The sequence below is a fragment of the Leptonychotes weddellii genome, chromosome 16 (genome assembly GCF_054177405.1).
Source record: "Leptonychotes weddellii isolate Sample4059 chromosome 16, ASM5417740v2, whole genome shotgun sequence".
Taxonomy (NCBI): Eukaryota; Metazoa; Chordata; class Mammalia; order Carnivora; family Phocidae; genus Leptonychotes; species Leptonychotes weddellii.
Window position 1 is genome coordinate 1,678,192 of NC_138384.1, and position 12,095 is coordinate 1,690,286.

The 12,095-nt window shown below is 49.3% G+C and overlaps 1 protein-coding gene across 4 annotated transcripts in view; it reads left to right on the plus strand.

The window, feature by feature from the left end:
- Positions 1 to 2,584: 2,584 nt before the first annotated feature.
- Positions 2,585 to 12,095, plus strand: part of KLHDC4 (kelch domain containing 4) — a 43,833-nt gene continuing 34,322 nt past the window's right edge. For 3 of the 4 annotated variants that reach the window (XM_081806262.1, XM_081806264.1, XM_081806263.1), the window contains exons 1-4: positions 2,585 to 2,750; positions 5,859 to 5,950; positions 9,874 to 9,952; positions 10,682 to 10,780. In XM_081806262.1, the coding sequence (XP_081662388.1) occupies positions 2,652 to 2,750; positions 5,859 to 5,950; positions 9,874 to 9,952; positions 10,682 to 10,780 (369 nt within the window). In that variant the 5' untranslated portion in view covers positions 2,585 to 2,651. Of the gene's footprint in view, positions 2,751 to 5,858; positions 5,951 to 9,873; positions 9,953 to 10,681; positions 10,781 to 12,095 lie in introns of those variants that run through there. The other variant, XM_081806265.1, reaches the window with a different exon arrangement.

Genomic DNA, 12,095 nt, shown 5'->3' on the forward strand with positions numbered 1-12,095 from the left:
CGAGACTGGATTTTCCTTTTCCCCTCCGACGTCCAGAACACTGGATGAATGTGTGAAACAACAGATTGATTTCCCTTCCTCTCCTTCCTCCTCCCTTCTTCCCTCCCTCTTCATTCCTTGCTTCAAGCATTTGAGGAGTGTCATCACATGTTTATCTGTCTTGTTAGAACCAAAGCTCCTGGAACAGGTGGTCAGGTCTTGCGTTTTGTATCTCGTGTTCTGGTACAATGTTCACGCGTTGCAGGGTCCAGTTCATTTTGCTACATGAAATGATTGCCAGCCAGCTCAAATTCGTGACTTCCCAGCACACGGAATCTCTTAAGTTTGTATTTTGCTAAACTTTTCTAAGCTTTTTTGTTATTTTGTTTGATTCTCCCAAGAATGTTTTGTAGTAGGTGGGCTGGCTAAATAGTCCCATTTTTCCAGATGGGAAACATGCAAAGAACCACATCATCTATACCACCCATGGGAGAATTTTCCAATTACACTGATTATTTGTGGTGAGGGTAATGAGTTAGTTCCATTGTTAATATTTTTTCTCTTCCTGGGTTCCAACCTGAAGACAGCAGAGGGCGCCTGACCACACAAAAGATACACTAACAGTTAATGACATATTGGTTGTTAAGATAATCCATTAAAGTATCAAAAATATGATTTCACTAAAATAGGACCATGTAGTTAATCTTTTTACTATTTTGAGATTCTGATCTCATTTTAAATGTTCTAGCTTCTCTGTCTGGGTAATGAGAATTTCAATCTCACGTAAATCACCATGACACATCCGCCAAGAGCCTTCCAACTCAGCTTGAAGATTCTTTTGGGTAATAAAAGCATTAAACCCTGCATCTACCAGACCCTTCTAAATCTTAATAGGGAATATGCTCTCCCTTTCTCAGTCCTTAAGAGGGGCCCACTGTAATGTATTTCCTACAGATGCTCTGTGACTCAAGGGCCATTTGGATTCCAGTGCATTGCCTCAAGGTCATCCAATATTCTTAGAAAAGTACAAGAAGATTAGGTATGTTCTTAAAGTCATATTGCACTAGAAAGAAAGCAGGGGCAATAGTAAGGACTTGGCCTTCTGTAGCTCATTGTCAGAGATGATTATGTCTGAAGGCTCAGGAGCCAGCTGACGGTGAAATTCTGTAGCTCCTTTCTGATAAACATGTTTTTGGTTTTTTTTTCATCATCACACATGGTCTCCTAATCTCCTCCAAGCAGCGCTGGACACAGATGCAGCCTGAATCCTCCTCTACCTCTTCCCAAAGTTTTCCCAAACTTCGTTTTTCTTTTTACATAACTAGGTTTATGGACAAGGGTTGGAGTTGGTTGGAAAAGCATTCCTCCCTGGCTCTTTGGGGATTAGCATCTGATTGGATCTGTTAACCATAAAAATAAGTTATTTTACTAGCAAAAGTGGGTTTATTCAGCAATGGCAGAGGAATTGCAACTCAGGACAGGTAAGCTGCGGCAAAACCATAGGCAAGTCCAATAAAGGAGAGGGGTGCTATTTTATGGAGAAGGAGGAGGAAGCTAGGAGGGGTTGTTGGGCACAAACGTCCCTACGAGACAACCAGGGTAATGAGGACTTCTCAGCAGCTGAGTTGCTGCGGTGGTCTATTTCTTGCAGAAAATGCAACCTACATCTTTCCCTATGGGGCCTGTAATGATTCTGTTGGGCTCTGCAATGGACAGTGCTTCCTGTAACTGACCTTCTGGCCCCCCACTCTGTTTTAGTGAGGTTTCCTTTTATTAATTTATATAGATCCAAGGTAGTTTCTTTACGGCTGAGCCCTGTGTCCGTTCAGTCACAAAGAATCTAGATCATTTCGTGATTTATGCTTTCCTTTTGCCAGATGTTTGCTCGTCCTTGTCCTTAATTTGCTCTACTTCCCTGATTACCAGCCAAAGACGGCATTTTCTAAATAATGTTAAGGTTTTCATTCTACTCCGTGCAAACCACAGCTCCCACGCCCTACAAACGGCGTTCCCATTTCTGAGGGTACTCCAGTCAAATCCTGGAGCACACCCTGCTGGCAGGCTGCTTCAGTTTGCGGGGCACGGTGAGCTGCCCGCCCTCGGAGGGGTCATCAGCCGTCCTCCCGCGAGGGAGAAGCGGGTCCTCCGCGGCGGGACGTGTAAGGAACTCGGGGGACGGCGGGAGGCACGGTACCCTGAGCGCCTGAGACAGCGTGCGGCCCTCGTCGTGCGGGAGGAGGGACCGTCCTCACCTAAGAGTCTGTAAATCCGAGAAAGTGTAGGAACGTTTTTCTGGGGCGTGAAGGCGAAGCGGTCATTTGATTTTAAGAGGGTCCGAGGAAGAAGCGAAGGTGGCTCGCGCCCCGTGTCACCCAACTGGGTCACTAAGTGCGGGGCGCCAAGCCACGGCTCGCCCCGGCCGGCCCCGGGGGAGGGGAGAGCCGGCGGCTTCCCGCCGACGCGCCTCGCAGCCCGACGGCCCCCCAGCGGTCCCCGCACACCCAGCACCCGGGCCACGTGAGTGCGGGCCCGCCGGCCGGAAGCGCGTGCGGGGGGGGCGGGGCGGAAGTGTCGCGTTTCCGCGCGCCGGCCCCCGCGAGCACGTATTTCCGGCGCGCCGCGCTCCGCTGCCCGCCCCTCTGGGAGTCCTGGTACCACGTCGGGCCGGCGCGATGGGCAAGAAGGGCAAGAAGGAGAAGAAGGGCCGTGGGGCGGAGAAGACGGCTGCCAAAATGGAGAAGAAGGTGTCCAAGCGCTCGCGGAAGGAGGAGGTGAGCGAGGCCGGCAGCCAGGCCCGGCGCGCCCTCCGCGCGAGCCGCTGGGGTCCCGGGTCCCGTCGGGCTTCCCTCGGCCGGTGGGGCTGGAGGAGCCGGGTGAGGGGCGCGGCTCGGCTCGGCGGCGGTGTGGTCTGGGGCGAGGGCCTCAGCTTCCGAGCCTCGGTCGTCATCCTTAGAGAGGGTGAATGCCCCTCACGGCAGCCCCGAGCCGTGAGCTTCGGTGGGAGCGAGAGCAACCGCGGGGTTTCCAGAACAGCTCTTGGGAACGCCGCTGTCTTCTCTATCCCGCCCTCCGTCTCTCCTTTCCGTCTCTCTCGGTCTCTCAGTCTCTCAGTCTCCGTCTCTGCCGCCCCGCCCCCAAGCCCGGTCTGCAGATGGATCCGTGCTGAGTTTAGCGCGGATGTTTTGCTTTCTGTTGGCGGTTGCTCGCGCGCTTCCTCACCTGGGTGATTTATGATGCTTCACGAGCGTGTGCTGTGCTGCCTGGGCTTTAGTCCTGACGACCAGGTGAGCCCGGTAGCTTTGGCACGCCCAGCTGATGGTGAAGAAGTCAGAAACAAGAAGTCACACAGCTGTGAAGGGGCGCTGAGCTACAGTGTGACCAGATGTTCCCCATTCCCAGCTCTGACTCCACACTGCTCCTTTTTTCTCCAAAGCCTTTCATGTCTCTGTGTCCTCATCTGTCAAGTAATGGGGTCGGGCTTCTCCTTCTGCTTCCTCTGGGCTCTGCTGTTGCAAGGTTCTTCACCACTTCCCTGTGCAGCCACAGGCCTGGGTTTGCATCTCCTCTCTGCCACAGCTAGCTGGAAGGCCTCAGAGGAGCGTGACCTGTCTGTGCAACCTCTGTGCCTCAGTTTCTCACGTGTGACTGCACGGGCCTGGGTAGGGTTGTGGCACAGAAAGATAATTTGTGGGGCATCTTTGGAACAGTGCTTGGCACATAGTAAGCACTCAGTAATTTTGTTAGCCGGTTTTCACTCGTGTTCCCATCTCTCTGCAGAGCCCGGTGCTTAGGGGATGACGGGCTCCCCTGTGGGGAGAGAGAGTCTGTCGGGCTTGGGGCCTGGGACTTTGCGTGTTGCCTTCATCAGCCCTCATAACAGATCTTGAAGATCCCTGGTCATCTGATGAGGTCATGCCCACAGAGCATACTCTCCCTTTCTTAAAGTCAACTGTGTCATATAATGTAACCTCATCATGAGAGTGCATCCCATCATTTTCTGGCTGGGGCCCTGAGGGCAGATCTTGGAGACAACTGGGAATTCTGCCTACCACAGAACTCACGTGATACCTGGTTGACAACTCCACTTGGGTGTCACACACGTTCCTCCCCCTTCCACACTGTACGTGTTGAAGCCCTTTGTCCCCAGGAAGGTGATCTCTCAGGTGAACGACACTGGGCCAGGCGCTCTGGAGTAACTGTGACTCCCAGCAGTCAGTCCCTTCACCCAGGTCTCCATAAAGTTCAGTGGGTCAGGAATTTGCCTTGCCTACCTGAGGCAGCGGTTTTGCATTAGAGATGCGGTGGTCGATAGGAGAGCCTTTAGGCAACTGCTCACATAGAAGTGGCAGGATAGTGATTGCTTTTGTGGACCGCCATGAGGGTGAAAACTGGCAGAGCCCCTTTGGATCCTGGTTTGTCCATATCGAGAAAAGTAGAAGCTGCCACATAGCAGTTATGCACTTGAAGGCTTACCTTGGAAAAACTTCAGCTACACGAAGACATTTCACAAAAACGACCAGAGTAGTGTTTGTGAAAACAAAGCCCTGGAATTGACCCAGATGATCATCAGCAGCAGGATGGGTGGAGAAGCCGGGAGGGGAGGGAGTGGTAACTCGGCCACAGTGAACACGACTGGAGTCGGGGTGTCAAACTTCATTCAACAGCATCGAGCAAAAAAGCAAGTTGCAGGAGAATGCCCAATATGATGCAGGTGACATGAAATTGAAAAATGTGAAACGATAATACGTATTACTTAGGGATTTGTTTACGTGTAGTAAGAGTATAAAGAAATGCGTAATAGTGAGGAGCACTCTCCCAGAAAGTGGCTGCTTCCTGGGGGCACATGGGTACACACGGGAGGTGGAGGGCTGCAGGCGGCTGTTCAGGCCGAGGAATGTGGTCTGATGAGAGGAACTGAGGCAGCCTTTGCAGCTTGGAGCCAGGAGGTGGGGTGGGAAATGAAATAGGATAGTCTGGAAGTGTTTTTAGGTTCAGGAAGGACAGCTGCCTACATTGTGGAATGTGGAACTGGGGAATGAGGGCTGTGGGGTTGGGGAGAGCGAAGCAGGGAAGAAGGAGGTGGGGACACATCTCAGATCCCAGCATGAGCAAGGGGAGGAGAGTGAGCATTCAAGAAGAGAATAAGGATGGAGGGAAACTTTCCCCATGATGCACAGGTCACACATTACTGGGGGGTGTGTGTGTGAGTGTGATCACTAGTAGATGCAGGGATATGACTCTGGACTGGGAGTAGGAAGACCAGGTTCCAGTGCTGTCCAGCTGGGCAGGTAAATTGGCACATTAACTTCTAAATCTGTTTCTGCAGTTGTAAGAATAGAGATCTTCTTACCCAGATTGGCTGCAGCTGATAGCTGCTGAGCTCTCAGCCTGCAGGCACAGTTCTAAACAGACAAGTCTTGCTTGGAGCTCACCTTTTTATTGTTTTGGCGGGAGGGCGATGTAAACAAAATGAGTAAGAGAGCAGGGGAGTCGCAGACACTGCTATGCAGACTGCAGAGCATGTGGTGGGGTGGCCAGGCCTGGCCACATGAGAAGTGGTGGAAGGTGCTGGCAGAAGTCAGGGAGGGCTTGTCCAAATGGGAGGCCCTTTGTGGGGAGTGTGAGGGTTTGGAATGAGGTGGTATATGCAGTGTGTGTGCATCTTTGTGTACTTCCGAGAGAACTGCCTTTAGGGTCAAGCTCTGAGTATTTTTGCAAGTGTCAGAGTCTGTGTCCCTGAAATGGGAGGAACATGTGCTCATCCCTGGATGTGATGGACCCCGGGCGGGTCAGACAGAGTGGGAAGGTTGACGCAGGTTTCTGACCACATAGGAGGATTTAAGAACATGTCTCAGGTGTGACTGCTTGTCTGCCTTTAGGAAGACCTTGAAGCTCTGATAGCCCATTTCCAGACACTGGATGCTACAAAGACTCAGATCGTGGAGACACCATGCCCCCCACCTTCACCAAGGTAAGCCAGCAAGGACTCTTCATTCGAGCGTCTGATGGATTTGTGTGCATTGGAAAACCACTTTAAATTGGCACCATGTTTTCATAAATAACTGGGCACATGGAATGTTTTCCTCATTAAAACCCGTTCCCATCCCAGATAAGCTCCCACAAAGCAGTTTTTTTCACTTTTCTTCTGAAGAATGGGAGTGAGGCTTTTCAGATCTGTTGTCACAAACACAGAAACAAGGTCCCCTGGCTCAGCTACTCAGCAGGGATTGTGCCATTCAAAAGCTGTCCAGCTGATCACAGTTCATGGACGAGAGCATTGCCCCAGTGAGCTCTTCAGTTCTTAAAATGTTTCAGAAGTGTGTGTCACAGGCGTAGAACTTCAGATCACAGTCTCTTGTTGCTGTTCGTAATGACAAGTGTGATTTTCAGACATAAACATGTATAAGTCATTTTAAATGAATTTGTAAATTACGTGAAGAACTCCAGAGTCTTTGGTAGGATTTCAGATACTTGGAATGAGCCAGAATGAGCAGGCTTTGGTTTTCCACTTTCTTACTCTTCTGTGTCAATTGCTGTCCTCTCAGCTTCTGAATTCCAGGTGTGTTAAAAGTTGATTTAGGGCCCTCTAATTCTTGTATTTGCTACTGACAGATTAGAGGGAAAACCCTGAATGCATTGAGTTAGGAATCAGGAAAGGCCAAATGACCCTAGAAAAGATATCATCTTCAGAGAAGGGGAAATGCATTAACTTCACAAGCACACGAGACTGGTTTGGTTGAGAAATAATTCGCTTCCTTTCCCTCAGAATAAAAATTAATCTTACTAGTGTTGCTGTCAGAAATGAGATTAATCTTTTTTTTTTTTTTTTTAAGATTTTATTTATTTATTTGACAGAGACACAGCGAGAGAGGGAACACAAGCAGGGGGAGTGGGAGAGGGAGAAGCAGGCTTCCCGATGAGCAGGGAGCCCGATGTGGGGCTCGATCCCAGGGCCCTGGGATCATGACCTGAGCCGAAGGCAGACGCTTAATGACTGAGCCACCCAGGCGCCACATAAATGAGATTAATCTTACTAGAGGGGCCACCAGCCCGAGTGGAGGTCCAGCATGTCAGGACCAGCATGTCAGGAGGGGGCTGCCGGTCGTGCCTTTGATGCCCAAAGCCCACCGCCTCAGACACGGGGTTTAGTCTCCCCTGTCCAGAGATGGGGGGGACGATGTGGTGGCCCCTGTGCAGAACGGGGTGACACAAAGCGTGATCCAGCAGCTCCCGGAGTTGCGAGTTGTCCCTGTCTTCACGTAAGAAACAACATCAGGAACCGGGATGTACTTTCCCCTGTATTTGGCGTGTTATCCCGGGGGCCACACAGAAGTTACACATGTGGTAGACACACATTGTCCTTGGAGTGGTTAAAGCAAGTGAGTCCTTGAGATCGTGAAGGCTTCGTACCCACAGCACGCCTGAGGGAAGCCATTCTGAATGTGGATTGATTCCCCCCCACCCCGCCGCCTTTTGGTGACGTTTAAAAACTTTCCTAAAGTAATGTGCCCAAAAAGCCAGATTTAATGTTAGGATATAATTAGGAACCTTGGTGCTTCCCTGGTCAGCTGGGAATGCTTTCTGATGGAGCTGAGATACAATGAGATCTTCCAGTCAGTAACCTTAGTAACTTCTCCCGCCCTCCTCCTCCATCGTATTATAGGAAAAACCATGAAAATTACCAAGTTTTGTGAGTGTATGTATTTCCAGGTATTGGCTGCGATGTAATTTAATGGGGAAGCAAGGACCATAGACCAGGTGCATCAGAGCCTCAGGGTGCCCATGTGCATGACGGAGGGGGTGTGTGTGGCTGGGTGTGGGGGGCAGGGACCCTGAGGGGACCCTATGGGGGCTCTGTGCCTGACTTGGATTACTGTTTCCTAGCTGTGCTTGTTAATTTTCCCCAGAAAATTTTAATAGGTGTTAAGTGGAAAAAAAGATTTGGAGTTAACTTTGGGAAACAGATGGTTTCCTTTTGAAATTTTTAAGAAACTGTGGTAAAATATATCTAACATAGAATTTCCCATTTTAACCATTTTTAATTGTGCTGTTCAGTGGGATTCCTTATATTCATGGTGCTCTGGACCCATGAGCTGTCACTCCCCATGCCCCTCCTCTTGGCCCCTGGTGACCACTACTTCCTGGTGTTTGATTTGCCTCTTCTAGATATTTCACATAAGTGGAGTCTCACAACGGCTGTCCTTTTGTGTCTGGCTTCTTTCACTTAGCATAATGTCCTTAAGGTTCATCCATGTTGTAGCATGAACCTGAACTCCATTCCTTTTTAAGACGGAATAATACTCCATTGTATGGATGCACCGCTTTCATCTTGTCGATAGACCCTTGGGTTGTTTCCACCTTTGGGCCCCTGTGAGTAGTGCTATAGTGAACGTGGGCATGCAGGTGTCTCTTCGAGTCCCTGTTTACAGGTTTCTTTGGCACGTACGTACCTAGGAGTGGAATTGCTGGTCATGTGCTAATTCTGTGTTTAACTGTGAGACTATTTCCCACGATGTAGTCCAATTTTTTTTTTTTTTGAGATTTATTTATTTATTTGAGGGGGAGAGAGCATGAGCAGAGGGAGGGGCAGAGGGGGAGAGACAGAATCTCAAGCAGACTCCACACCGAGCACAGGGCTCGATCTCACAACCCTAAGATCACGACCTGAGCTGAAATTAAGAGACGCTCAGCCCACTGAGCCACCCAGATGCCCCAGCATAGTCCTATTTTATAACATTGGTTTCTTGACGGCAAACTTTCTAAACCTATAAAATGTTTTTGTGTACAGTAAATTTCCAAGAGAAAAAGAGTTGTCCGATTTCTCAAACTTATCTGACCTTGAAACCTTTGTCTTCCTTTACGAAGTATCTTCTGAAATTACTGTTATAGTCTGCCCCCTGAGGAAGTCCACATGAGGGATTTTGAAAGAAGGGGATTTTCCAGTGATTGTTTGTCCTGCCCTCCCACCCCCATCACTGTCTTACTTTCTACTGAGATGGTTCACGTGTATTTAAAGTTTCCTTTTAGCTGGTCTTTTGGCCTCGTGTGTGATGTAAGTAGGAAGCTATTTGTGTTTTTTAGGTGGAAGCTATCTGGATACATATTGCAATGTTTAAGTACTGGACTTTTTTTTAAGATTTTATTTATTTATTCATGAGAGATAGAGAGAGGCAGAGGGAGAAGCAGGCTCCCCGCAGAGCGGGGAGCCCGATGCGGGACTCGATCCCAGGACGCTGGGATCATGACCTGAACTGAAGGCAGATGCTTAACCGACTGAGCCACGCAGGTGTCCCAGTACTGGACTTTTTAAACAGTGAAAGATTTACTTTTTGTTTATTTACTTATTTACTTATTTTACTTACTTTATTTACTTATTTTACTTACTGGAGAGAGAGCGCAGAGCGAGAGAGAGCATGAGCAGTGGGGAGAGGCAGAGGGAGTGGAAAAGCAGGCTCCCTGCTGACAGGGAGCCCAATGCAGGGCTCGATCCCAAGGACCCTGGGATCATGACCTGAGCTGAAGTCAGATGCTTAACCAACCGAGCCACCCAGGCGTCCCTATAGAACAGTTTTGATTGTGATTTAAGAGGATAGACCTGTAAAAAGTTAGCTGTGGGAAATGTGGCACTTAAATTAGGAACACTTAGACTTCTCACTGCCTGATGGTTTTTACCCAAATGCTGTGTGAGTCACCCAGGTCCGGGGCCCTCCTGGTGTTGTGGCTGTGAGGTTGATTTTAAGGGTTAGGGGCCTTAGCTTCCGTTCCCAGGGCCAGGCTTGTCTTTCACAGAAGTCTGGGGAGCTGATATGGCCCTCTGGTGGAAAGGAGGCCGGCTCTCAGCTGGGCGCCACGTGGCTGTATTGTGTGTTGAACTGCTGCTTCTGTCTCTTGTAGGTTACATGCCTCACTCTCTGCTCATCCTGAGAAAGACGAATTAATCCTTTTCGGAGGTGAATATTTCAATGGCCAAAAAGTAAAGTATATATTTTTTTCTTTTCTCCTCAAATTTTCATGCATCTCATTTTGAGTAAAATTAGTTTAAAGCCATGATATCAAATATGCATTGGTCCCACCTCCTGAGCCTGTAGGACTGGCATGCGACCTTGTCCCTGAGAAGCCACCAGGATCCTTCAGTGAGCTTTAGAGTCACTGCTCTTACTGCCTGCTTGAGATCGACCAGCACACTGCTCACTTGGGTTGATTATTCATATGCTCATGATGGGTTTCAGAGTTGTTTTGAATAGTGGAAGAAAGTGCTGATAAGTTGTAGAGCTAATTTTCATTTTTGAGCAGGCCAGACAGACCTGTGTTTCAGAATTGTGTATGAAACATTTAGAAAAGCCTGAGTTTGCCTTCCCTCCATGCTGAGGATCCCTGTGAGTTTGACTTAACTTGTTCATCTCCCACTCTGAATTCTCATCCTTTAAGAACCAGGCTTGACTTTGAGAGATGACTTGCCGAGCAGCAAAGGATCTTGGTACCTTACGTGCTGATAGGCATGGTGGGCAGACAGTTTTTTTCTTTGTCATTATCCCAAAGGATCCGAGGGGCCCAGCCGCAGGCTTCCTGCATTGGTATGATTTACGTGGCTTTAGGAAACCCATTTCCTGGGGAAAACTAGTGATTGAGATCCTGCTTTCCACTTACTGTCACTTGCATGGAGGCTTCATTGATGACACGAAGTCCCTCTTCCTTTTTGCAGACATTTATGTATAATGAACTGTACATCTACAATATCAGGAAGGACTCCTGGACCAAAGTGGAGATCCCCAATCCACCTCCAAGGCGCTGTGCTCACCAGGTATGTGTCCGTGTTGACCCTCCGCCTTCTTTACCTGTGAGGGTCTGTTCTGTGCTCGTGGAGTTGGTAGACGACAGGTGGCCTGGTAGAGAAGGCAGGGGGGCTTAACACATGGTCACACTTGCTGTCACTGACTTGAACGGATTGCTAAGCTTCTTGCTCTTCAGTGTCTTCACTTATGAGATGGAGGTGCACACCTTCTCCAGGTGGCCTGAAGAGCATGAGAGGGAGCCCAGGTAAACCTGCGTTGTGTGGTGCCTAGCACACAGCAGCCCCGCGGCAGGGTTCTCCTCCTGCGTTGGAGTGACAGGCTCCCACGGGACCCAGACCTGGTGGCTAGCGAGAGGAGTTCCTCTGGAGAAACAGAATGTTCCAGGGTAGTCATTGAGGCACGAAATGGGTCATAACCAGAGATAGTGAAGGGTGCTGAAGTCAGCCTGTTGTTGGCTGGTTTCTGCTTCCCTGGGGAGCTCTGTCAGAGCTGCTGCCCCTGTCCAGTTCTGTAACTCCACGAGGACAGGCCCTTAGTATTTCCTGTTCATTGTCCTAACCCCGGACTGGGAACAGTGTCACGGCGCAGAAAATAATTTGAATGAGTGATACGTTTTCAGCATGGAGAAAGAAGATTGTACGAGTCTGTTGTGGTGCGAGTGAAGCATCCCTCCACAATACGTGGGATCCTTTCTCGGGTTCTCTGCTTACGGGTAGCCTACTGATCTGAAACTGGGTCTGAGAGGAGGACCTGCCTGCCTGAACTGCACGTAGAGACTGGCAGGCATTTGGACTGGTTTGTCTTTTGGAAAAGAAGAATGTACTTGCAGGTTTAGCAGTACGATCTTAGTAAGCTTGGATTTTAATAAGTAATGGATCTTTTTTTTTCTTTTAAAGATTTTATTTATTTACCTGGCAGAGAGAGAGAGAGCACAGGCTCCCTGAGCAGAGAGCCTGATGCGAGACTCGATCCCAGGACCCTGGGATCATGACCTGAGCTGAAGGCACATGCTTATTAACCCACTGAGCCACCCAGGTGTCCTAGATAATGGGATCTTGAAGTTTGATCTGTTCACCAGAGACTGCCCCAGTTCTTGAGAATGCATGATCTGCCCCAGTCCTCCAAGCTGAGGACGAGTCCTATCCTGTCCCAGCCATGATCTCTCCATGTCCCCAGCCCTCCCAGATAACTCCTTGGATTCCTGGACCCCAAGAATGCTCACGTTCTGATGGAGCAGTCCCACTCTGGGCCCATGTCACGTGATGTGGGCTCTGGGGCTTATTTTGAGTTTGTTTTCTTATCCATTTTAATCATATTATTATT